Raw genomic sequence first — 25,709 nt, forward strand, 5'->3', positions numbered from 1 at the left:
CCCACTTCCCTTCCACCACCGCCAACTAACCGATCAATCTCGATCATGATCTCCCCCTTCCCTCACCCACCCATACCCATAGCCGGCCAAAAACCCTCTCTGACATTGCGCATCAAAACGAAGTTGTTGCTACACTGCAGGGATGTGTGGATAATGACCAGCTCCCACATCTGCTGTTCTACGGACCGCCTGGCACGGGAAAGACTTCGGCTATTCTGGCCTTTGCTCATCAGCTCTGGGTCCGCTCATGAAGGAGAGGGTCCTTGAGCTCAATGCCTCGGATGAGCGTGGTATTGCTGCGGTGCGGACTCGTATCAAGAATTTTGCAAAGATTGCGGTGGCTAAGACCACCGTCGAGGGCTTCCCTTGCCCGCCCATCAAGCTCATCATTCTCGACGAGGCCGACTCGCTGACGCCTGCAGCTCAGTCGGCGCTCCGCCGGACCATGGAGCTGTACTCCAAGTTTACTCGGTTCTGCCTCATCGGCAACTACGTCTCTCGCATCATCGACCCCATCACGTCGCGCTGCTCAAAGTTCCGCTTCAAGCCGCTGCCGGCAGACGTCGTCACGGCCCGCGTCACTCGCATCGCCGCCGACGAAGGTCTCGCCGTCGCCCCGGCCGTCCTCGACGCTATTATGCAGGTCTCCGGCGGTGACATGCGCAAGGCCGTCACTCTCCTCCAGTCCGGATTCCGCCTCTACGGCGCCGAGCTCGACGCCGACGCCGTCTTTGACCTCTCCGGCGAGCTCCCACCCTCCCGCCTCGACGCCCTTCTCGATGTCATCCGCTCCAACAAGTTCTCCCAGCTCAAGGCTGCTGTTGAGGACCTGGTCCTCGACGGCTTTTCAGGCGACAAGCTTGTCATTGCTCTCTCCGACTGGGTCGTCGCCACCGCAGACATCTCAGACCTCCAGAAGGCCTTTATCATGCGTCGCCTGGCCCTTGCCGACAAGGCTCTCCAGGACGGTGCCGACGAGTACCTGCAGATGCTCGACCTCGCCTCTCACACTATGCGCGTCTACGCCAAGCTCCCGCTCAACCTTGGCGTCCGCGAGTCGCTGTAAACCATTCACCGCCAGCTCTACATCTCGCCGCCACCGCCTCCAGTACTATCCGAGTCCGACCACGCGTCCAGCTCCTCATCTAGCTGGTGCTGTGCAAGCTCGACAGGCACCGACGAGTAAAACGCCCTGAGATACGCGAGCTGAAACGGTGAGAACGGACCAAACTCGCTGATATCCTTCTTGAGGTCCGAGCACAGCCGCGTCAGGTGCGGCAGCGCCTCCTGGACCTGCACATGCAGCGCAAACTCGAGCTGGATCATGACGCGGAACTCGGTCCGCATCACGTACCGCATCGAGACCGAAAAAGCCCGTGAGAGCGCGTCCAGCAGGGCGTTGTACTCGCCCGCCTTACGCCCGTTGAACTTTTCCGCCAGCAGCAGACACGCTGCGCCCAGCAGCTTGAGCGTCGCGCCCACGGCCTTGCCGGCAATGATGAGCTTCTCAAAGTACACGTACGCCAGTGCAACCGTCGAGAGATCGAGCCCGACCTCCGACGCCACCCCCAGCATCGTCCGCTTCAGCCCGCGTATCCGGCCCAGCGTCAGCGACGGGTGCAGCTCCTCGTGCCGCTGCCGGAACTGCTCGTTGAGCTGCCGCTTGAGTTCTTTCGGTGCCACATAAGGAACGACAGAGATCATAAGCCCCGGAAGCTGATACAGCACTCGCTCCGTGCCAGATCGCAGCGACGGATTGTCCAGAAAGTACGGATCGTAGCCCGACTTGGCTACCCCGCCACCGTCAGCTTCCTCGCCAGCGTCGTCGCCGCCCTCGCTCTCGTGCCCGCTCCCGCCGTCGTCACTGATCCGCCGCTCGTGCATCTCGCGCTCGTTCCCGCCGCCGCTACCACTGACTCCGCTGGCCGCACTCCAGCCACCGCCGTCATCATCGCCGCAAAGCCGCTCAAACGTCTTACCCACCCAGACCGGGCGGAGCAAGTCACGGTGCGACGCCGCTCGCTTTTTGCGGAGAAAGAGCCACGAGTGGTCGACCTCGTCGAGCTCGCCGCCGCCGGCCAGCCCGCCCGGCCCACTCCCGCTCCCGCCCATGCCAGCCGTCCTCACCCGGAGCTTTGAATCCGACTTGATCACCGAGAACAGCGCAAACGGCGGCGAGTGCAGGATCGGGCCGATGTACATGCACCATATAAGGTTGTCGCCACCATCCGTTGCACCGCTCGTCTCCTCCGAGAACGGGACCGAGAAGAAGATGCGGCAGTTGGACATCATCGAGCCGAGCAGCGACACCTGCCGCGACCGTTGCAGCGATCGGATCGAGACCACGTTGTGCGAGTGAACCGCCTGCGACTTGCGAACCTCCACTAGGCCATCATCAGCCATCAGCGAGCGGATGCCCGGCTCAGCGCCGGCTCGCCCCTCGCCCTCGCCGCTCCGGCCCTGCGCTAACGTCTCCACGTCGCCCCAGTACCGCGTTCCGTGGCTCCGCGTCCCTAGCTTGATCCCCACCAGAAACTTGATCGCTGCTGCCTTGAACACGTTGGCCTGCGACGGCGCAATCGGTGCAGGCCGCACCTGCCCCGGAAGGCTCTCGCCGCTCCCGCCGCTGCCTCCCGCCCCTGCACTCGCCACCACCGGCCCGCCACTGACGCTGCCGACGCCGCCGCCAGGCGGCCCGAACTCGCGATCGCGCGAGGCGGACCGACTCATTCCGGGCGATGCCCGACGTGATGCCAACCGCCGCTGAGCCGGCGACTGCCGCCGGTGATGGACCGCGCCAAGACCGCGCGCGCCGCGATGCCGATGCGCAGTACCCGGAGGAAGCCCCACACCAGCTGCCGTTCTTTCTCCACTCCCACCCGGCGCTAGAGCCACCACATCAACCTCACCATCCGCGTCAACCTCTTGCGTCTCCACCGCAAAGGTGACGATTCTCGGCGTGACCGGACCAGACTCGAGCTCGCCCTCGACCCCAATGACCGACGCGAGTTCCGGATCATGACCCATGCGATGTCTTCCACCACGACCACCACCTCTATGCCCACCACGATACGCTCTTCCACCATCATCCTCATCATACCCGCCATCAACGCCCACATACAGCCCAACTCTATCGTCATTGTCATCATCATCGACCTCGCCCAGACCACCTCTCATACCACCGCCATCGCCTTCTCCACTTCCAGTCAACAGCATGGCAACTGAAGTCGGTACAGACCGAGAACGAGGTATAGACATGCTGTACAATACGAGTCACCACTCTCAGAGAGCGGTAGCTATAGCCGTAGCCGTCTACCCGTTCACCTCGTCCACCCTCGTCCACAGCTCGGCCACAGCTCGGCCACAGCTCGGCCACAGCTCACCGCCAACTCGACGAGTCGCTGCCATTGCCTCTCGGCCACCACTCGGCAACTCACCCCGAGAGGCAAGTCAAGTCAACGTGGTGCAAAGGGATCTGGACCTTGACTGCCGAGAACGGCCACACAACCCATACTCACCAGCAACCTCCACATCACCTTCAACCTCAAGCCGTCGACATCAACCATATCCGGCCACAATCTCATCATCATTACCACCAACACTCTGCTTACCCGCGACGAGAATCAAAGAAAACAAAAAGCCACTTCCGATCGATCGCCTGCCGATCGATCAAGATCACGACCACGACCACGTTCACCCCCTCCCCACCCACCGCCACCACCCCTTCCCCAACCACCTCTCGCTCCCAAACACCACACCTTCAACCATGTTTGAGGGAATGGTGGCGGGTCTACTGACCAAGTACTTGGGAGACTTTGTAGACAATATTGACCCCAAGCAGTTGTCCATCTCTATCTGGGGAGGTACGTCATCTCCATGTTTTGTTGTCCTGTCACATGCGGTGACGGCGGCGGCTAGTGTTGCTTTTCCCTCTCATCCATCCCCCAAACTTACGACCTTTTTCCGAGCACATGCTACCCGCTTGCACCACAGGTGACGTTGTCCTGCACGACCTGAACCTCAAGCCGGACGCTCTGGCTTCCCTAGAGCTCCCGGTTACAGTCATTCGTGGTGTCATTGGCTCGCTCGTTCTCAAGGCCGACTGGAAGAACCTCAAGTCCAAGCCGGTCGTCGCCGAGCTCTCGGACGTCTACGTTGTCGCTGGGCCAAAGGCTGCCGAGCCGTACGACGAAAAGACCGAGAACGCCAAGGCCCAGGCGGCCAAGCAGGCTCAGCTTGTGGCGCTGGAGGATGCCAAGGCCCAGGCTGCGGCGGCCCGCGCTGGTCAGACGCCTGAAGAGCCGGCAGACACCTTTACCTCGCGGCTCACCGCCAAGGTCGTCGACAACATCCAGGTCTCCATCCGCAACATCCACATCCGGTACGAGGACGACGTGACCAACCCAGACGCTCCCTTTGCCTGCGGCATTACGCTCGAGAACCTCTCGGCGTACTCGACCGACGAGAATTGGGAGCGCAAGTTTCTCGAGGGCGACCATCCGCTCGTCCACAAGGTTGTCGACCTCCGCAACCTCGGTGTGTACTGGAACCCGACGCCGCCGGGCGTCCAGCCACGATTTGTGGGTGCTGTTCCGCCTGCGCGATTTGCGCACTCCATGGGCGCCCTTGTCCCGCGCGTCGGTGCGCCAGTCGGCCACCACTACCTCGTCCGCCCCATCTCCGGCACCACCCACCTCATTCTCAACAAGCGGACCCGCCCGGACATGGCCGTGCCCAAGATCCAGGTCACCATCGAGCTCGACGCCCTGCAGGTCGAGATGGAGGAGGACCAGTTTGGCTCGGCCATGGCCCTCTCGCAGGGCTTTTCACTCTACTCGCGCGGCTACAAATACCGCAAACACAAGCCGGCCTCTCGCCCCACAAACGGCGCAGAGTGGTGGGCCCTGGCTCGCGAGTGCGTCCTTGCAGACGTCCGTGCAAACTCACTCTCGTGGTCGCCGGCCTTCTTCAACCAGCGCATCTCGGACAAGCGCATGTACGTCAAGCTCTATTCCAAGCACAAGCTCGAGCCGACCAAGATGACCAAGCAGGAGGAGAAGACCCTCGCCATCCTCGAGTCGCGCCTCCTCTTTGACGACATCCGCTACTTCCGCTCCATTGCAGACGCCCAGATCAAGGACGAGCTCGACGCCCGCGCAGAAGCCAAAAAGGCCTCGTCTGGTGGCTGGTTCTCCGGCTGGTTCGGCGGCGGAGGGAGTGTCGAGAAGAAGAAGGACAAGGCCAAAGACAAGGCCAAGGCCAAGGGCAAGGGCAAGAGCAAGGGCGAACCGGCAGCTGCCTCGTCCGACGCCTCGGGCTCGGCCCTCGCCCTCTCCGACGAGCAGCGTGCCTTCCTCTACTCGGCCATCGACTATGAAGACGGCGAGATGCACGAGACCGAAGTTCCGCCGGGCTATGTCCACACCAAGGCCACCTTTAGCCTCGGCACTTTCTCCATCTCGCTCAAGCAGGACGAGTCGGCGCCGCTCACCACCACTGCCCTCAACGGCCTTGTCGTCGACTACAAGCAGCGGCCCGCCAACATGGAGGCTCGTGTCCGCATTGCCGAGCTCTCCGTCTCGGACGAGTTTACCCCGACACCCGCTACCCGCTCATCGTGTCGACGCCGCCGCCGCCGCCGGGCGTCGACCGCTCGGTCGTCCCGCTCATTGACCTCTTCTACGAGCAGACCCCGCTCGACAAGCACGCCGACATGGTGGTCAAGCTCTCGGCCCGCCCGCTTGATGTAGTGTACAACGCCGGCTTTGTCACCCGCATCTCCACCATGTTCACCGCCGCAGCCGGCGCAGACTCAGCCGAGGCCCTCGACGACCTCTCCAAGGCCTACCAATACCAAGTCGACTCGCTTCGCCTCTCAGCCGCCAACAACATTGCCTACGCCGTGGAGAACCACACCACCACCGATCTACAGCTCGACGTCGCCGCCCCGCACATCCTCGTCCCATGCTCTATGACCGACGAGACCACAAAGATGCTGGTTGTTGACCTCGGCAAGCTCTCGGCCCACTCGCAACTTGTTCCGCCGGGCGAGTCCAAGTCCGCCGCCGAGCTGAACGCCCTCTCCTCTGACGACCCGGCGCTGTACGACATCATTAACGTCGCCCTCCACGACGTCCGCGTCCTCGTCACTGACACATCCCGGGTCCCTCTCGATGTGCTCATGTCCCGGGTCCCGACCTCGACTGGCGACGACGGCGACGACCTGCTCCGCCACGAGTTCCTCGTCCGCTCGTTCGAGCTCTCGGCCCAGGTCGCCAATTGTGTCCTCCCGTCTAATCCCAAGTTTACCAAGGTCAAGGTCGAGGGCTCGCTGCCGTCGCTGGCCGTCGAGGCCTCAACCCACAAGGTCCGCGACCTGATGGCGATTTTAGACGCAGTGGCAGCCGCCGCCGGCCCGCCGGTGCCTGCCCTTGCTGCCGACCCGCTCGCGCTCGGCGACGAGGGACTCGACGGCGCACCAACTGCGGCGCAGGCGGCTGCTGACGCCGCTTACGCCGCAGAGGTGGTCGACCACGCCGCAGAGTTGGAGCGCGCCCATGAGGAAGCTGCTGCCGCTGCTGCCCAGGCAGAGGAGATCCGCGACATCGACATCCTTGTCCAGCGCCAGCTCATGTTCATCGACTTTGTCATTCACTCGATTGACGTCACGCTCCTCGACGACTTTGACCCGGCCACTCAGGGCCGGACTGACGAGCCACGGCCGATTCTCGCTGCACGCCTCGGCGGCGTAGCCGCACTCTACACTCAGCGGCCGTTTGACATGCAGGTCAACCTCGGCGTCTCGAGCCTCGCTGTCGACGATCTGGTGGGCGCGCCGGGCTCGCCGCCGCTCATTGGCTCGTCGACCACCGGCGCAGCGTCGGAGCTCACCATCCTCAACGTGGTGTACGTGGCGGTCCAGAAAGACTGCCCGGTCTTTATCACCACCTTTGACTCCACCGAGACCGCCATCGACGTCAACATGAACCAGCTCCGGATCCGTGTCAATCCGGATACCATCCATGAGGCACTGCTGTGGAACACGTACGCCTTTCCGCCGGCGGTTGAGGCCGAGTCAGGCGAGCTACGCGCCCGCTCGCTCTCGGTCTCGGGCACCGCTGCCGAGGTCCGCGACGACCTTTCGTCCGTCTCGGGCGCGTCGACCCTAGTCTCGCGTGCCGCCACCATGCTCTCGTACGTCGGCTGGGGCGGCCCAGCTGCCACCGCCGAGGAGCTGGCCAAGCAAAAGGCCGCCGCTCGCCGCGAACACGACCGGCTCATGCGGGCGCAGGCCAAGTACATCGAGGAGGCCGGCCTGGCTACGTCGGTTCCGAGTGGACCAGGCGTCCTCGGCGCCTCGCCCACCACCTTTGCCATCGGCTCGCCGCAGATGCACGGTGACGATGTGTTCTTCAACACCGACGCAGACGTGGCCACCGCGCCGGCCTTTGACCCCGTTGTTATGCGTGTCCGCGCCCGGCTCGATGGCGTCGTCATTACCCTTGCCCGCCGCGACAACGCCGGCGACCTGGCCACCGTCGGCCTCGGCGCGTCGAATGTGACTTACCACCAACGGCCGGTGACCATGGAGGCAGTGGGCGCGCTCGGTGCGCTCTCGCTTCGTGACTGCTCGTCGCAGGGCACAAAGTACACCGACGTGCTCTCTATCGACGGCGACAAGGTCCTCACCTTTGCGTACAACACCTTTGACGAGGACGCCGCAGACTACCCAGGCTATCAGACCAAAGTCTACGCCCGGATGGCCTCGGTCCGGCTCGTCTACCTCAACCGGTTCATCACCGACCTCCTCACTTACAACACCGTCACGGTGGGGCGAATGCTCGACGTGGAAGAGGCTGCCACGGCAGCAGCCGCGACCGCGCGCGAGCAAGCCGCATCGATCACGGTGGTCCCGGCCGCTGCGGCGGCGCCTGCTATTGCCGTCCAGCCTCCGCGGGCTCGGGCGGAGAGCTCTGCAAAGGCTGGGCCTTCAGGCGCTGCACACAACGAGGCTACTGGCACACCGGTCATCTCCAAGATGAAGCTCGACGTCGTCCTTATCTCGCCGACCATCATCATGCCGCGGGCCTCGTACTGCGACGACGTGCTGGTCCTGGACCTCGGCGAGGTTGCGATCGAAAACGATTTCGAGGACTACGACGCCGAGTCCGACGTGGTTATGGACGTCATGTCGATTTCGATCACCCAGATGCGGCTGCTGATGGGTGAGGCGTCGGCACCGGACAACTGGCGCAACCTCCTTGCCGACGCCTCGCTCTCCCTGACCGTCAAGCAGTCACTCTGCCCGTGGGTCAAGTCGGTCCCGCCAATGATCATTGCCGGCTACTCGCCCAAGATGAAGCTTGTGCTGGAGCAGCGCGACTATGTGCTGCTCACAGTAGTGGCGTCCGAGAACATGGCAGAGATTCCAGCCGACGCCGCCGACGACGTCGCCTTGGCAGCCAAGATGGCCGCTGAGATCGCCGCCAAGAACGAGGCCGCCGAGGCTGCCCGCAAGGCTGCGCGCGAAAAGGCAAAGAAGCGCGACGCCTTGGTTGCCGCCCGCCGCGCCGAGCATTCGGCCAACACGCTGGGCGTGCCAGGCTCGCCTCCGCCGGCCGCCAACACGCCGGCGCCGGCCGCAGACAGCGAGACACCGACCTTCCTTACCATGCTTGTCGACGCTATTGTCATCGACGAGCTGGAGCTCGAGCTGTTCAAGGGCCACGCGTCGATCGCGTCGCTGATGCTTTCCAACGTCGACGTCAAGTACTGGACAGACTCGGACGAAGTCATGGTCGCCGACGTCTCTGTTTTTGCCATCACTGTCCGCGACACCCGCGCCGGCGGCGACGACGTCTCGGTCCACCGTGACATTCTAGCGTATGTGGCCGACATCGAGTCGCCGCAGCTGACTGTCAACTACACCGCGCAGCCGAACGGTGACTCGCACATTGTGCTTGGCCTCGCCAAGCCGCGCGGCGTCATCGTCTTTGACGCCGTCTTTGCGCTGCAAGACTACTTTGCACCGCCGCTCGACATTATCGATCCGGCCAAGTCGTTTGCCGATGCCAACGAGTACGAGTACGAGTACGAGTACGCGTACGACGGCGGCGACGAGTACGCAGCATCGCCTGGCGACGACGAGGCTTCCCACGACGGGTCGGACGAGTTCTTCGACACCTCGGCCGAGCCGGTGGTGACCCGAAGCCGGACCCGAGCTCGGGTCCGCAAGCCGTCGCGGGCTGAGGCTGGCAAGAGCGCGGCCGGCGACGCAAGCAACGATGCCACCACGCCGGCGCCGCTGGCGAGCACCAAGCCAGCCTACGATCCAGTGATGACGATGGCAATCTCGATTGTCGAGCCCGAGTTCTGCCTGGTGGAGAGCCCAACGGCGGTCGACACCAAGGCGCTAGTCCTCGGCTTTTCGCTGGACATGGACTACCTCGGCGTTGCCGGGCCCAAACCGCGGATGGCAATCGATGCCCGGCTTCGCGGGCTGGACATTATCAAGTGCAAGCTCTCGGCGCGCGAGACGACCGAGCTTGTGCTCATGGAGCCGTGCAACCTGACCGCCAAGTACGATGTTGAGTCGCGGCTAGAGGAGCTGACTCGGCTGCAGCGGCTGGCGCTTGTGGCGCCGGCGCCGACCCCGGCGCCAGGAACGGACCCCGAGAACGGCGGGGCGGGCGCGTCGGCGCCGGCCAAGGCCTCGGCGTCGGGCGCCGTCGGGTCGGCAGCTCAGCTTGGGCAGGCTCTGCCGACGTATGTGACCGAGACTGAGATCGAGGCCAAGCTGGACGCTATCGACCTTCGGATTGCCTACCGCGACTACCTGCTGATCAATGCCATCATGGCGACGCTCTCGCCGGCCCCGGTCGAGAACGGGAGCGCGGACGATGCAAAGGCCGACTGCGGAGATACTACCACGCTGAGTGATGCGATCAATGCCAACCAGATCGAGACGGTCGACGCAGACGCAGTGATGGCAGACGTAGAGGACGACGCTATGGACCTGGACCTGGACAACTTCTTGATCGGGTCCGAGGCGTCGGGCTCGGATGACGGGCGCGCGTGCAAGGCCGAATTTGGCGTCAAGCCTGCGGCGGAGCTGACGCCTGCGGCCCGCGACGCTGGAGCCGTGGCAGAGGTATTTGTGGAGAAGCTCAACGCGGAGGTTGTGGCGCTCCGGGCGGTGGTCATCAACGACCGGCTGGCCGGGCAGGAGACACCACTGGTCGACTTTCGGATTCGGACGGTGCAGGCAGCAGTCACCAACTGGTCGTCGAACATGGACGCGCGGGTTGCGCTTGCGCTCACCTCGGACTACTACAACAACAAGCTTGCGCTGTGGGAGCCCATGGTGGAGCAGTGGGGCCTCATCGCGCACGTTACGTCGACGGTGGAGCCGGAGGCGATGCACATCCACGTAGAGGCGCCTGCAGTCCTCAACGTGACGGTGACACATACGTTTGTGGAGGCCATGTACAAGGTCTCGTACATGCTTGCCGAGGAGGATGCTGCGAGCTCGGAGAGCGTGGCGGCCGACGTGCCGTTTGAGCCGTACCGCATTGTCAACGCCACCGGCGCTTCGGTCAAGTACTGGCTGGCGGCGGACGAGGTCCGGCGGCTGCCGATTTTTGGCGCAGAGCCGTTTGACTTTAAGGCTGCAGTGGCGTCGGGCGCGCTTTCGAGCGGCAACGACGCCGGCGAGAGCGGTCGGTCGTATGGCATCGACCGGCCGCACTACATTGTGGTCCGGGTTGCTGGTTTTGGTGACGTGACGCAGATTCCAGTCGACCGGGTCGGCGAGTACCGGTACACGCTGGTGCCGCGGACGAGCTCACGAGCAGGCAAGGTCGAAGCCGAGCGGCCGCCGATCATGCTCGAGGTCCGTGTTGCGCTTGAGGGCGATACCAAGGTGGTGACACTGCTCTCGATGGTGCGGGTGGTGAACAAGACGGTGATGCCGATGTCGATCCGGCTCGACTGCCCTGACATGAAACCTGTGGTGCTGCCTCCGCTTGCGCCCGAGGGCGAGACTTGCCTGCCGATCCACCTTGCCCACTCGGCGCGGGTCAAGGTGCGGCCGGCGGCCGGGGCCATTGTGCCGGGTAGCAAGTCTGCCCACCACTGGCCGGAGATGAGCTTTGCGTGGACCGACTACGAGGAGCATGTGTCGCGAAAAGACAACGGCGAGCGGCCGTGGTACGGGTACATGGGTGGCGAGACGCGAGCGTCAGCCCTGGAGGAGACGGCCGCGAACGGGATGGGCTCGGTGCTGGACCCAGACTGGTCTGTGGTGGTCATGATCACTCGCAACTCTGCGGTGGAGGAGGGCATGATGTCGAGCGTGCCAGCCTCGCTCCCGCACCACACCCTCACGCTCTCGCCGCCGCTAGTTCTGCAGGGAGTGGTGCCCGGGGCGATGGAGTTCCAGCTGGAAGACGCCGAGTCCGAGCACGCGCTGGAGGGCGAGCTTGCCGAGGGCGAGGAGGTCCACGTCTACGGCCTCCACCTAGGGCACCCGATCCTGCTTCGGGTGCGGATTCCGAGCCTCGGCTACCACGAGTGGTCCGAGTCTGCCGTGGTCTTTGCCAAGCCAGCGACCAAGAGTCTTGGCTTTACGCGGACGCCCAAGACAGATCCATTTGTGGTCCTCCACGATGGCGCGGGACGCGAGCTCAAGCTCGAGCTGCTGCGCCGCAAGACAGCCGGTGGCGGTGGGCGGCACGTGGGCGTGTTTGCACCGTATTGGATCCTCAACCAGTCGCACCTGCCGTTGACGGTGACTCAGGAGCACGGATTCAACAACAAGCACACCGAGGTTGCGGGTCTGCCTGGCGGAGGGCTTCCGCATGGCGAGCTGCTGATGACCGCCTTCCCAGAGGCCGGCCTGCTCAAGCGCAAGCTTGCAATTCGGGTGGGCGGCGAGTCCAAGTTTAGCAAGTCGTTCTCGATCGATGCGGTGGGCTCGGTCGGTGTGGTACAGGTCAAGGGCATGGCGCTGCCGGAAGTGGCTGAGGCTGAGGCTGAGGCTGAGACCGAGACCAAGGACACGGCTGAAGGCAAGGCCGAGACCGAGGCCGAGGCCAGCGGCGATGATGCATGTGTCGAGCGGGCGACGGCGCTGTTCGAGTTTGGCGTGTCGGTGACGACCGGGACGGGGCCGTTTGCAGTTGTCAAGCAGGTGACTGTGGCGCCGCGGTTCGTCATTGTTAACCGGGTGGCAGACTTTGGGGTGCGTGTGCAGCAGGTAGGCGCGCCGGAGGGAACTGGAGTCCCTGTTGCGGCAGGCGGGCGGACGCCGTTCCACTGGGTCTCTTCCAAGCTCAAGCGGCATGTGTCGCTGGTGGTGGAGGGCGCCGGGTGGCTGCCATCGGGCCCGTTCTCGATCGATGACCTGGGCGTGTTTGGGCTCAAGTGCTACAACGAAGAGACGGACATGGTGTACATTTTCTCTGTGGAGGTCAAGCTCGTGGGCGCGAGTGTGTACGTGGTCGTTTCGCCCGATACGGGCACTGCGCCGTTTATGCTGGAGAACATGTCGTCGCTGCCGATCTTCTGCTGGCAAGACGGCCACCCTGAGCTCGGGCTGGAGCTTGGACCGCTCTGCCGGATGCCGTACGCATGGGACGCGCCTGCATCGAAGCGGCGGCTGTGGGTGGCGTTTGGCGACATGGCGAGTGAGGAGGCTGTCGACGCGCGGATTGCGGTTGCCGAGTCGACATCCAAGGCGACACGTGTCAAGGCAAAGATCAAGGCGCGGCTCAAGGCGCAGCGTGGGGTGAAGAGCTACAACCTCTCGCGGTTCAAGCACTACAAGCCGTACAAGATCGGGTCGGGCCTTCCGCGGGCTGTGGTGGACATTTTCCCCGACGGGCCGACACGGGTGTTCCGGGTCATGGACAAGGGCTCGAAGCTTGCGGCGCTGTCAGCGGCGGTCCGTGCGCCGGACTTTGACGACGAGACCGAGTACGAGGAGTCTGTGGCGTCGTCTTCTGTGGTGGGCTCGGGCGATGTGGCAGCCCTGCGGCCGGAGGAGCAGGAGGAAGTGATGTCGTTTGGCGTGACGGCAGACATCGCGGGCGTAGCGGTGTCTGTGGTCGACGCCCAGCCGACTGAGATCCTGTACTTCGGGCTTGAGAGTATTGCGGCCAACTATTCGGTGTCGAACATGTACGAGCGGCTGGAGGTGCTTGTGGCCAACGTCCAGCTGGACAACGCACTCGGCCTCGCGCAATACCCTGTCGTCCTTGGCCCGCGGCTGGACAAGCTCGGTGAGAAGCCTGTGGTGACGCTCGGGTACACCAAGTCGGTCAAGTATCCAGACATCCAGTACTACCATCAGGCGTCGTTCCTGCTTCAGGAGATGAACCTGATGGTGGAGGAGGCGTGGTTGAGTCGGGTGCTCGCCTTTGTGTCGACGCTGCCCGAGGCACCGACGCCTCCGACGGGCGAAGGCGATGGAGACTCTGGTCCAGGCCCGATGTCTGTCTCGCAGGCGTTCATTGCGGCAGCGGCGGAAGAGGTGGGTGTGGAGCAGAGCGGCGCGGCGCTGTTCTACTTTCAGACGCTGCTGCTGAACCCGATCAAAATTAACGTGACGTACTCGTCGTCTGCGCTCGGTGACGATGAGGGGTCGTCGTCGGATGGCGCCGGAAACGGCAATGACGACGAGGTCGGCGGCTCGATGTCGGTTCTTCACGCTCTCGGGTTCACCTTTGCCAACGTGGACGCCGCGCCGCTCAAGTTCAACCTGCTCATGCTGGAGCACGTGTTCGAGTCGCAGAACGAGGTTGTGTCGCGGATCACTACGCACTATGTGATGCAGGGCGTGGCCGAGTCGTACAAGCTGATCGGGTCTGTGGAGGTGCTTGGCAACCCGGTGGGCCTGTTCAACAACCTGGGCACCGGCGTGGCCGACTTTTTCGTAGAGCCCGCCAAGGGCATCACCCAGTCGCCGCGCGAGTTTGGCAAGGGTCTTGGGCGTGGGACAAGCTCACTGCTCAAGAACTCTGTGTACGGCGTGTTCAACTCGGCGGCGGCAGTAACCGGGACCGTGGGGCGCGGGCTGGGATACCTCACCCTTGACGACGAGTATATCGAGCGGCGTGCGCGCGCGGAGCGAAACAAGCCCAAGCACGTGGGTGACGGTCTCAAGCAGGGCTTTACAGCGTTTGGGCGCGGCATCTTTGAAGGTGTGACCGGCATTGCATACCAGCCGTACAAGGGCGCCAAAAAGGCCGGCTTCAAGGGCTTTGTCAAGGGCATGGGCAAGGGCGTGACTGGGCTGCTCTTCAAGCCTGTGGCGGGAGCGCTCGATCTTGTGACCAAGACAGCGGAGGGTATCCGCAACACAGCAACGTACTTTGACGCCAAGGCGGCGCGGCTCCGGCCGCCGCGGTACATTGGCCCCGACGGGCGGCTACTGGCGTACTCGCCGGTAGCGGCGTACGGGCAGGATCTGCTGGACACGGCTAAGGGCGGTGATTTGGTTAAGACTGACCACTATGTGTTCCACGCTGAACTGTACAACCGCAAGGGCCACTACGTGGTTGTTTCTGATAAGCACCTGCTCATGGTGCAGCCGAAGAAGCGCGAGACGTCAACCGACTGGGTCTGGCCGCTCGCCGGCCTCGTCTCGGTTGAGCTGGAAGGCGACACAGTGACCGTCACCGGCTCGACGCTCGACCTCGCGAACAAGGTCGCCGACAAGGTGCTCAAGACCAAACCGAAGCAGCTGCATCTGCAAATGATTGACGATAAGACGGCCGTTTGGCTTGCGAACCGGATTGAGCTTGCGCGGGATGCGTGGCTCGTGGCGCGGAGTGGCGCCGTGATGGCGTAAAACCATCGTAGAATCTTCTATGGAAGGCAGAATCTCTCCAGCCAAACCCCTCATCCAGGTAATTGCATCTGCATCACACAACTACCTTCCCCTCAACACATTCTGTACACTCCAACGCCATCTACATACCTCACTCATTCCTCTGTCCCATCCAATCGCTCTCCTCTCCTCCTCGAACAGCCTCCAGTACGGCAACAAGAGGCCGAGTTGAGCCGGAAACGACAAACACTCGCATCCACCGCGCGCATGACGGCTCGTGACAGCCAGCTCCCACCACGTTCTTGTCCACGCTCTCCCCGCTCCACCGCTCTCTATCACTCATCCACATGGAAGGACTCGTAGCCAGCCTGACGTCGACGAACATGTTTGAGGCAATTGCCTCGGAACGGACCCGTCTCGCCGGCCAAGGCCTGGCTCTTGCTACGGTCGATGCGCTGTGTCCCGAGATGGAAGCGCGGTTGCATGCAGTTGAAATTCTTGCGAGTTGCGACAGTGTTGAAAAAGACGTGAGCAAAGGCCGTCTAGTAGCGATCGTGGGCGGCGGGCTGTCTGGATGCGAAGCTGCGAGGTTGCATGCTGCCGAGGGTGCGTCGGTGATTGTGTTGGAGAAGCGGATCGCATACGGTGGCGTGTGGGCAACGACGGCCAACACAGCGTCCCGGGTCCAGGTAGACCCGGTCTCCTTCCGTCCGCTCCACGACAGCTCGCCGCTTCCAGACGACGATGAGAGCGATCCGTTTGGTTCGTTCTATCGCTCGCGGGCAGATGTTCTCGACCAGCTCGCATCTGACATTGAAGGTGCCAACCTCATCGCCCGGACCGTGTTTGGCGTCCATGTGGAGAGCTTTGATCACACTGATGATGGAAAGGTGGCGGTGACGGTAGCAGTAGATGACGGGACATGTGCGATTGCTGTCTTTGACGAGCTCCACATCCGCACTGGCTCACTCACTGATCATGTCGGCGGCGCCACGGCGCTCGGCCTTGACGACGTGAGCTTTGGTGGCAAAGTGGCACGTGGCATTGCCGATGATGTTGCTTCGAGTGAGCTTGCAGATGCCGATGTAGTCATTGTCGGGCTCGGTGCATTTGCGGTGGAGAACGTGCGGCGGAGCCTTGCTGCAGGCGCCAAGAGCATCACTGTCCTCACCCGTCGCGCCGATAAGCTCCTCTTCCCCGAGGCCGCTACTTACGTCCTTCGCCACGCCCTCAACCAAACGGCAGCCGCCGAGCTTGGACAGGCGCAGCTCGACGCGATGTGGGCTCGAGTTCATGGCCTGGTGGCGACAGGCGCAGCGGCGGCTGGCCTCTCAGACCTCCTCCTCAATCCAGACACGGTTGTCGAGATCGACGGCCTCCCACACTTTGTCTTCTCCAACGGCCTCCCGGCCATGTCGTCTAATGTAGTCTTTCTTGGGGCTGCCTATGGGCTCGTCACCATTTTCGTCGACGAGATCGCAGCGTTTGCATCCAACGGCTTGGTGACCAAGACCGGGCGCGAGCTCCCTGCCGACGTTGTGCTCACCTGCCTCGGGTTCGGGACCCGCGACTCGCTCCTCGCCGGCCACACGGTCACTGACGCATGGTTTGTCGACGGACGTGTGACAGTGACACACAACCTCCGCGGCGATCGGGTTAATGGAGCCAACGTCATCGGCCCGCGCGTCGACGCCTCCAACTTTCTTATCTCTTACTACGAAGATGCAGTCGAGTACGAGCGGACCATCCGCTCGATGTGCGACGATGAGTCGCGCGAGATCTATCACGAGATTGCATGCATGGAGCCGATCTCGACTCCTGCTGCTGTTGATGACGTCGACTACTTTACCACCCTGGTATTGTCGAACAAGCTGGAGCGATGCTCTGCGCCTCGCATCGCCGCTATCCTCGACGACAACCGCGACAAGCGCGTGGCGCTATATGATCTTGTCCTTCCGGACTGGACCTTCTGGGAGAGGGATGCCGCAGCCTGGGATCGGATGGCGCGGGAGCTTGCCGGGAGGGTTGGGAAGGATGTCATTCCGTATCCGTATGCCATGGTATGGGGAGAGGGGATGGCACTGGGACAACATGCTATCCTAGGAGAGGACCATGTCCAATAGGTGATGAACTGCTCATATCAGGGTTATTAATGTATCTACGATCGTCACTACATTTAAAGTTTTCCTACGAAAGCATCTCGCACACTCATCGCCTCTATGTACTTGCTGTTGTTCATGTACAAAAAGTAGTGCGACGCATGATCGCGCTTTTTTCGTCTGCGTAACGTCACACTCTGAAACATGATGCTCCTCAAACACTAGCCAAACTGAAGAAGAACCGTATGAAGGGGATACTACCATGACTGCTGCTCAAAGGCTGAAGATGTTCAAGTTAGAAGGCATTCATTACTACTGTTGCAGATGCTGCCATTGATCGTTCCTGCGCAGAATTCATCAATCAAAAGTTGGAAGGAAGGGCTTACTGACTACGGCCAGAGTATCCCCTCCCCCCCCCCCCTCTCCCCCTTCTCCCCTCTCACTCGTCCCCCGACAGGCATACCTGTCTCTCTCGACCAATCCTCCCACCATGGGCAACCGTCTTCAGAAGGAAGTGTTTGAGCGGTCACGGGGAGAATCAAGTGAGTTGGTCTTTGAGAAGGTCAAGATTGGAAGTGTGCCTCCGCTCGTCCTTGCTGCATGTGTACGGATACGATTGCGTGTGTGTGTGTGTGGGGGGGCATGACAAAGGCGAAGGAGGCAGGGCGATGATATGGGTCATCGGATGGTAGCCGGGAGTACACACGCGAGGCGCAAGTGTTCGGTCGGTCTGTTGGTCGGTTTGGATGTAAGGAGGATGTGGTGGTATAGGGCAGACGGATGAGGACAAGTTGCTGTCGATCTGGTGGGGGTTCGTGCGTGCTGGCATGTGATGATGGAGACAAAGTCGCTCAACCATCATCCCGGGAACAATCGAGATTGATGTGGCGGTGGAAGAGGTCGGGGTTGTCATCATAGCTACCGTATGGCATGGCTGGTTTGGGCTGATCACAAGAGAGATCACATCTGATCACCCATGCACAACAGCCGCTCCTCCCTCCTACCCTCCTCTCACTCTCATCACGCCCACGTCATCAGATAGGCTTGCTACCACCACTAACCACCCCCCCCCCCCCCCCCCCCCCCCCCCCCGGGGTTTTTTTTTTCGGTTTGAGAAGATCACCGTCAACGGATGCAACATCACTGAGCTGCCCGAGTTTGGGTTCGAGGATGTGGCGAGTACGCTCATCTCGCTCCACGCAGAGCGAAACAAGCTGCGGGTTCTACCGCCGGCTATGGGCGCACTAACGGCGCTTGTCTCGCTCAACCTGTTCCGCAACAAGATCACGTCGCTCCCAGATGAACTGTTTAACTGTGTCTCGCTCCGCAAGCTCATTCTCCACAAGAATGCCCTGACTGAAATCCCGCCGGGTATTGGCCGGCTCTCCAAGCTCAAGTTCATCTTCATTGGTGGAAACAAGATCCGCGAGCTTCCGACTGAGCTGTTTGCCATTCCCAGCCTGATCGAGGTCCACGCCCAAGAGAACGCGCTTACTGAGCTTCCGGAAGGGATTGGCTCTGCTTCCCACTTGCGGATTCTCAACGTGCGCAACAACAAGATTACAAGTCTCCCGAACAGCATCGGGAGTTTGATCGCGCTGCAGCAGCTATCAGTGTGGGGCAACAAGCTGGCCGCCATTCCGGACTCGATCGAGGGCTGCATGGCACTTACCTCTCTTGTGGCCCATCGCAATGTGCTGACTGACCTGCCGTATGGCCTCATCTTCTGCACTTTTCTGGACGAGGTCTCTATCAGCTCAAACGCGTTCTCCGGCGAGAGAAAGGTATGGCCCAAGCTCTCTGTTGCGGAGCTCAAAGCCGCCATCGCTGGGCCTTGTTGGGAGGACGCGGTCGCTGCCCGCACAGCCTCTATGCAGCCCGCGGCGATGGAAGCATCGCCTGCAATTGTTGCTGGTGCGCCGTCGTCACCATCATCGTCCTCGTCGTCCAGCTCTTCACCACCAGCTTCACCGTCGGCAACTACCGCACCAACTGAAGCATACCCCGAGCCCGCGGCGCTTAAGTTTGATCTCGCCGACCACGAGTCGAATCCGTCCATCCCTCCTCCGGTTGTGGTTATGTCGGCGCCATCGTCCGATGACGACAATGAGACCACAACGAAGCCGGCGAAGACCAAGAGCCGCGGCCCGCCGCGGCCCAAGTCATGGGCATCGCCGGGTGGTGGCGATTTGACGTCCGAGGCTAAAATGCAGCTGGCGGAGCGGCTGCTGTCGATGGCGCCAGACGACGGGCTCTTCACCATGACTCGCAACAAGCTCAACGCTATCCAGCATCTACGTAAGACCGTCGAAGTCCACCATTGGCTGGTGGCGATGTTAGGCGTGCCGCTCAGCTCGGACGACCTGTGGATCGAGCTCCGTGATGGCATCAAGCTCTGCCAGATCGGCAACAAGCTGCTGCCAGGTGCGTGCCGGGTTCTTGACGACTCGCATCCATTCCACCAGCGCGACAACACAGCGTCATTTCTACGCTTTGCACGGGCGTTCGGCATGGATCCGATGCGCCTGTTTGAGGTCAACGACCTTTACCAGCGTCGCAACGTCGTCGCTGTCGTCGATGTCCTTCACGAGCTTGCGCAGAAGGCTCACGAGAAGGGCGATGGCCCGGTGGTCGAGCAGACCATTCCACTCTCGGCGTACACGCCGGCACAGATTGCGCTCGCGGTGGCGCAGCTCTCGTCACGTGAGGACCAGGCGGTCCGCAAGGCGACGCTGCGGATGTCGTCGGGTAAGAAGGCGAAGAAGAAGGCCAAGGCCAAGGCCGAGGCTGAGCCCGAGGCCAAGGCTGAGGCTGCGCTGCCCGAGGGACTTGTCGCACCGGACGAGCTCGAGTTTGCCCAGTCACTCGACGCCGCGATGCTCAATCTTCTCGAGGAGCACACCCATACCAAGCTCGACGAGCTTGTCGAGACTGCGCTTGCCCCACCGCCCGAGACGCCGCCGCCCGAGCTCGCAGATGCCGAGAGCAATGAGGCCGATACCAGCGATGTTGCTGCGACGGCAGCGAAGCCTAAGTCGCGGTCCGAGGTCCTCGTCGAGACGCATACCTGCGAGCTGGAGACGCTACTTGCCGACGTCGACAACCTGCTCGCCGGACTGTGAGCTGTGTTCATTGGTACTCCTGCCAAGCCCGAGCCAGGTTGCCGAGGTATGTGGCAAGGACCTTACGGTAGTTCTTAAGATGAGTGACGTTCATCTCCTCGATGGGCTGCTCGATGAGCTCGGAGAGGTGCTCGGTCTTCGTCTCGAGGCTTTCTTGCTGGTCCTCGAACATGGTGCGGAGCTGCGAGTCCTCAGGCATGTAGTAGGCATGGGCGTAGGACCACTTGAGAACTTGGCGGGCCTGGATGACGAGCTCGGCGGCTTCGACGAGGAAGCGGCCATTCCAGCCGGTAGCCTCGGCGTACTCGTCGGCGGCAGCGGTGGCGGCAGCAGAGATCTTGCGGGCAAAGCCACGGGAGACGTCGTGGTTGTGGTACCGCTCAAAGTAGTGAACATAGCGGTCGTGTGACTCCTTGACCTTGGACGCCTTGGCATCCTCCTTGGCGGCCTTGGACGACTCGTAACGATTGCACTTGTAGAAGCCGCCGGTCGACGTCCCGTGGTCCTTCCACGGCCCGCGGCAGAGCCAGCACCACTCAAAGTTGCAACCGGGTGCACGACAGGTCATGTGCATGCAGCCCTGGTTCTTCTGGATGTGGACATTACACTTGGGACAGGGCTTGGTGTTGGCCAGGATCCATTCGGTCGACTCGGCCGAGTCTGAGTTCTTCTTGATCCAGTTCTCGACAACCTCGCACGACGCCGGGAGATGCAGCTCCTCCGAGCAGAAGAAGCACCACGCAAAGCCGCAATCGCACTCGACAGTTGCGGTGTCAAAGCCGAGGTAGCTCGCCGCGCGATCACAGCCGCCGCGCGGGTTAGGGCACCACTTGACGCCGGCCTTGGCCGCCACGTACGAGCCGGCGAGGAACGTATCGTACCGGTCGAGCGCGGAAGCGTCGACAAGCGAGGCCACAAAACTCCGCGGCACCACCATCTTGCACTTGTCCGCCATGCATCGCGCCATCACGCACGCGTTTCCGTTCTGAATCTCGCACTCGACAAAGCCGCGCCAACAGTGAACGCAAAACCCGTGCCCGCACTCGAGCCCGATGAGCTCGTCCTCGGCCTCCATGAAGCAGACCCCGCAGAGCTGCGGGGAGCCGGCACCCAGGACCGAGGTCGCCGGGATCTCGCCGGCGCTACTTCCGCCCACCGATGCCCGGCACCCGTCGGGATCATCGAACCAGGCCTGCAAGGCGCGCTCGTTGTTCCACCCATGCGCCATGAGGACCGACATGGCCAGGCCATTGCTCACCGCCAGGGTCGAACTCACCACGGCCATCTCTCTCAGCGCCTTTTCCACGATCTTGTTTGTATCCATGACCTTGACCTGCCCCGACTGCGGAGTCCGAGGCAGTGGCGAGATCAGGTAGTCGGAGCACTCGGACTCTTCCAAGAAAATGACGTCCGTGTCATCATCTGTGTCGGCCTCGAGCATCACTGACGACTCATCGCCTGACTCGGCACCAAGCTCCGAATCTGAATCAGACACCTCCTCCTTGCCCTTGTCCGGTGCGGTTAGGGCTACCATCCTCTCGTAAGGATAATACCACGCCGCAAGTGAGTCTCCCACGGCAATCTCCTCCCTTCCTCACCCCCCCCCCCCCCCCCCCCTTGCCGCACGTACGATGGACAGCGATGTTTGCCGGCGCGGCGCAAGATGACTCGCCGGATGATGAGGTCTCCTCAGACGAGAGCGAGTCCGACGATGAGCTTGATGAGCCCAAGTCTGAGCCCGAGTCTGAGGAGGATGAGCTCGAAGTAGACGACGTCGACGATCCTGATCGCGAACCTGATCCCGACGACGAGCTCGATCTCTTGCTCAGCTTGCCCACGCCCTTGCCCGCGACCTTGGCCTTGCCCGCGACCTTGGCCTTGCCTGCGACGTTGACCTTGCTTGCGACCTCGACCTTTCCATCCGATGGCTTGTCAGTCATGGCTCCAGCGACTGCTGTGATTGCTGGCTGAGTTGCTCCTGTGCAGCCCGTTGTTCCCTCGCTTCCACCGTCCTGTGCTCTCTTCCTGCGCGCCAACCCGGCCTCCACACAACCTTGCTGGGTATGTCTTCCAGCGTGAGGTGGCCCGTCAACCGGTAGGCCTACCGCTACCGCTCCCCTGCTCTCCATTTCCGTCACCCTCACCTCGCTTTCCTGCCGCCGTCGAACGCACCGTCTCTCGCTCATTCACCTGGCATTTCTTGTACCTCCGCCGTTCCCCCCAATTGGGGGCTGGTCCACATGGCCACATGGCCTGCTCCGGAAGCCGACGGTGACAGAGCAAGCACGTCATCGGCTTGATATCTGAGCTGGTTAGAGGGATGTCGAGCCGGTTAGGTGCTCTGATGGGGATATTGGAAGCCCCCCCCCCGTCCCCCGTGTCGAGGTGTTGAAGGTGATGGGTGGAGTTGGGATGGCTGTGGTCGGGGGGGAAGGGGGGGGGGGGGGAGGGAGTGGGGGCCGTGCACTCGGCCTGGCTGGCTGTGCACACACCCGCGCCTTCGATCTCGCCCGCAACTATACAACTTGTAGTGGCTCATACGCCATCATCCCCTTATCAATCCGACCATAAAGCCACGTCATTAGGCTATCGATATCGAGCTGCTGGATCGGATGCCAGCCGGTTGTCCCATGGCGTCGCCCCGACTGTGACCTCGCATCACCCATGCCTTCCATCCGTCGCCCTAACACCCCTGAGCGTCACACTTTGCATCACACTCCCCCACTTTGACATCATCCATCAATCTGATCGAGTAACCATCATATCAGCCCATCAGTCCAATCGTTCGGATGCCATCCAGCTTCCTCCCACCCGTCCGTCCGTCACCTCGCCGTGCCACGCTGTTTCCTTTGCGCTGCCGGCACTTCTCCTCCTCCCGCCACCCCACCCCATTCTCAATCACTACCATGGACGCCCTCCGCCATTTCTCCGTCGCAGCACGGACGATGGCGGCCAAGCCGACAAGCTCGACCTCGACCGCTACCGCCACCGTGGCTGGTACCAGCGCTGCTGCCCCATGCCGTCCATCATCATCGATGTCATCTGCGAAAGGTGTGACTTCTGCTCGATCTGGGGAACAAGTCGCCCAAGCTGTGGCCGATCGCTCGCGGGCTTCTTGGCCTGATCCTGTCCTGCCCAATGCTGTGCTGGTGGATGATGTTTCTCGTTTGAATGCCACTGCTGTCGAGAGAGTCGTCCAGCCCAGATCGGCTGAGGATGTTCAGATGGCTGTGGCTGCTGCTGCGGCAGATGGTCTTCCGGTCTCGGTCCGTGGAACGAGACACTCGATGGGTGGCCACACTATGGCAGCAGGTGGTGTTGTCATTGACACCACATACCTCGATGCTATCACCTGGGACGCTTCTCGTGAGCTGATGACCATCGGGGCCGGTGCGACTTGGGCTGATGCCATCCGCTTCCTCAACCCACTCGGCAAGTCGCCGAGGACCATGCAGTCATACTGCTCGTTCTCGGTCGGTGGCACATTGGCCGTCAACGCACATGGCATCACCACAGACTATGCTCTTGTCGAGGCCGTAACTGCCATCTCGGTAGTCACTGCGGACGGCTTGCTTGTCTCGGCCTCCCCGACGCCGCCGATCCTGCTGCCCGCGACCTCTTTGCCGCGGCCATTGGCGGCTACGGCATGTTCGGCATCATCGTCGACGCCACTATGCGGGTCAACGACAATGTGCCGTTGGTAATGGACGCCATGACACTCTCCATTGACGACTTTCCTCACGTCTTTGAGCCGCTCGTCGACGCCCCAGACGCCGGCGGCTTGCCGGTCGAAGCCAAGCTCGCTCGCCTCGACTTTACTACCCTTGACACTGTGGACCTTTTTGTCTTTCGTCGTGCCTCGAACCTACCCATGGCTGCCTCGCTCGATCGCAAGCCGCGCGAGATGTCGCCGCTCATGGCGATCATGTACAAGTGGGCCGCTGCCCCGCTCGCAGAGCTCCGCTTCGCCGTCGAGCGCGCCTCTGGCGCCGCCCTCGATTGGTCCGCCGAGCACACCACCGACCGCAACACCGTCATGTACGAGTCGGCCACTCCGCTCGCCCGCTTCACGGACCTCATCCTCTCTGTCAACGACACCTTTATCCTGCAAGAGTACTTTGTCCCCCGCTCGGCCTTTGCCGCCTGGATCGCCGGCGCGCGCCCCATCTACGCCGCCATGCAGGGCCATCCGCTCCTTGCCATTCTCAACACCACCATCCGCTTTGTGCACTGCGACACAACCACTCTTTTGCCGTATGCCACTGCCCCGAACGGCTCCTACGCCTTTGTCCTCTACTATCGCCTGCGTGCCACGCCCGCCGCCGATCGCGCCCTCGCAGACATCCATGCCGCCCTCACAGCCCTTACGCTCGATCTCGGCGGCGTCTTCTACCTCCCTTACCGCCATCACTATTCGGTGGACGACATGACCGCTGCCTATCCAAGCATTGACGCCTTTCGCGCTGCTAAGCTCCGCTTTGATCCGCAGCTGCGCTTCACGTCGGCGTGGTGGGATGCGTACCACGGCCACACCGTTGTCACATCCGCTGCTTCAGAGCCGGCCGCCTTTGCTGCTCCTGCCCCGCTGCTGGCACCATCTAGCGCACCATTCCAGCTCCCGCAGGCCAGCATCCGCCGCAACAACTCGTTTGCGAAGCTGCTCTCGACTGCTGCCGGCCGCAGCGAACTCGAATCGGGGTTTCTCGGCGAGATCTTCAACGTCGCGCCGCCGCACGATGTCATGCGTGCGGTGGTCACTGCAGTCTGCGACAGCCGCAACTCCTGCGATGCTGATGTCTACAAAGCCCTGGTTGCCTCGGCTGCAAGCTTCAACTCGGGCCCAACTGGTGGCGCCCTCAACATGCTGCGACAGCTCCGCCAGATCCACGACCAGAAAGCTGAGCTGACACGTGAGGTTACCTCCATCATCGCTCACCTCGGCCGTGTTGGCGCCATCAACGGCTATGTCTCCATTGGTGACTCGGGCAAGCTTGTCCTCCCGCTCATCAAGGCACTCGGCATTACCGGCGAGATCACGGTTGTTGCAGACTCGGAGCTCGCACCCACCGACGTGACAGCTGTTGTTGAGCGCGGTGCTGCAGCACCGGTTGGCACTCACGCTCTCATCTTTGACTATCCCTCGATCGCCGACGATCTCGCAGGCATCCCGTCGAACTCGGCCGACCTGGTCTCGCTCATGCAAGGTCTGCACCACTTTCCGCCAATGGTTGTTTTTGCGCTTGTTCAGCAAGTAGCCCGTATTCTGCGGCCAGGCGGTGTCTTCCTCGTCCGCGAGCACGATGCGGCACCCAAGCTGGTTCCGATGTGCGATGTCGCCCACATGGTGTTCAACGCTCTCACCAATTTATCGCCCGAAGCTGAGGCTGCCGAGATCCGCGCCTTCCGCCCACTCGACGAGTGGATCGCGCTATGCGAGGCCGCTGGCCTGAGCAACACCCAGCTCTACGAGGTCCAGGAGCGCGACCCAACCGTCGACATCATGATGGCCTTTATTGCGCCGCCGTCCGAGCAATTGCCGCACATTCCCGGCGGCGAGATCGATGCCCGCCAGCAGCTTCCTGCCCGGCGGCAGTCGGCCGATACGGCCGCCAGTCGCTCTGCGCTGCTAGCCAAGCGCGCTGCCGCTGCTCTGATCAG

At 62.2% G+C, this 25,709-nt stretch overlaps 7 protein-coding genes across 7 annotated transcripts; 5 read left to right on the forward strand and 2 right to left on the reverse strand.

Moving 5' to 3' along the window:
* Positions 1-82: 82 nt before the first annotated feature.
* Positions 83-1,086, forward strand: AMSG_05016 (replication factor C subunit RFC4). The gene has a single exon (XM_013902636.1). It carries the CDS (start codon positions 248-250, stop codon positions 1,064-1,066), a length of 819 nt encoding a protein of 272 aa, XP_013758090.1. The 5' UTR covers positions 83-247; the 3' UTR covers positions 1,067-1,086.
* A 59-nt stretch (positions 1,087-1,145) lies between these two features.
* AMSG_05017 (uncharacterized protein) lies at positions 1,146-3,110 on the reverse strand (the record flags this gene model as incomplete). The annotated part of the gene is made up of 2 exons (XM_013902637.1): positions 1,181-3,110; positions 1,146-1,155 (listed from the first exon to the last, which is right to left on the reverse strand). Exons 1-2 carry the CDS (start codon positions 3,025-3,027, stop codon positions 1,146-1,148), a joined length of 1,857 nt encoding a protein of 618 aa, XP_013758091.1. The 5' UTR covers positions 3,028-3,110.
* A 656-nt stretch (positions 3,111-3,766) lies between these two features.
* AMSG_05018 (vacuolar protein sorting-associated protein 13C) lies at positions 3,767-15,037 on the forward strand (the record flags this gene model as incomplete). Its single annotated transcript, XM_013902638.1, has 3 exons — positions 3,767-3,863; positions 3,994-5,553; positions 5,589-15,037. The coding sequence occupies 3 exons, from the start codon at positions 3,767-3,769 to the stop codon at positions 14,849-14,851; spliced, it is 10,920 nt and encodes a 3,639-aa protein (XP_013758092.1). The 3' UTR covers positions 14,852-15,037.
* Positions 15,038-15,213: 176 nt separating this feature from the next.
* AMSG_05019 (uncharacterized protein) lies at positions 15,214-16,933 on the forward strand (the record flags this gene model as incomplete). The annotated part of the gene is made up of 2 exons (XM_013902639.1): positions 15,214-16,880; positions 16,903-16,933. 2 exons carry the CDS (start codon positions 15,214-15,216, stop codon positions 16,931-16,933), a joined length of 1,698 nt encoding a protein of 565 aa, XP_013758093.1.
* Positions 16,934-17,419: 486 nt separating this feature from the next.
* On the forward strand, positions 17,420-20,315 carry AMSG_05020 (uncharacterized protein; the record flags this gene model as incomplete). The annotated part of the gene is made up of 2 exons (XM_013902640.1): positions 17,420-17,533; positions 18,045-20,315. 2 exons carry the CDS (start codon positions 17,420-17,422, stop codon positions 20,049-20,051), a joined length of 2,121 nt encoding a protein of 706 aa, XP_013758094.1. The 3' UTR covers positions 20,052-20,315.
* On the reverse strand, positions 20,042-22,456 carry AMSG_05021 (IBR domain-containing protein). Its single transcript, XM_013902641.1, has 2 exons — positions 21,682-22,456; positions 20,042-21,578 (listed from the first exon to the last, which is right to left on the reverse strand). Exons 1-2 carry the CDS (start codon positions 22,235-22,237, stop codon positions 20,059-20,061), a joined length of 2,076 nt encoding a protein of 691 aa, XP_013758095.1. The 5' UTR covers positions 22,238-22,456; the 3' UTR covers positions 20,042-20,058.
* Positions 22,457-23,275: 819 nt separating this feature from the next.
* On the forward strand, positions 23,276-25,705 carry AMSG_05022 (FAD linked oxidase domain-containing protein; the record flags this gene model as incomplete). Its single annotated transcript, XM_013902642.1, has 3 exons — positions 23,276-23,528; positions 23,585-25,643; positions 25,687-25,705. The coding sequence occupies 3 exons, from the start codon at positions 23,276-23,278 to the stop codon at positions 25,703-25,705; spliced, it is 2,331 nt and encodes a 776-aa protein (XP_013758096.1).
* Between the last annotated feature and the right edge of the window lie 4 nt (positions 25,706-25,709).

This window comes from Thecamonas trahens (assembly GCF_000142905.1).
Source record: "Thecamonas trahens ATCC 50062 unplaced genomic scaffold supercont1.21, whole genome shotgun sequence".
Classification (NCBI taxonomy): domain Eukaryota; order Apusomonadida; family Apusomonadidae; genus Thecamonas; species Thecamonas trahens.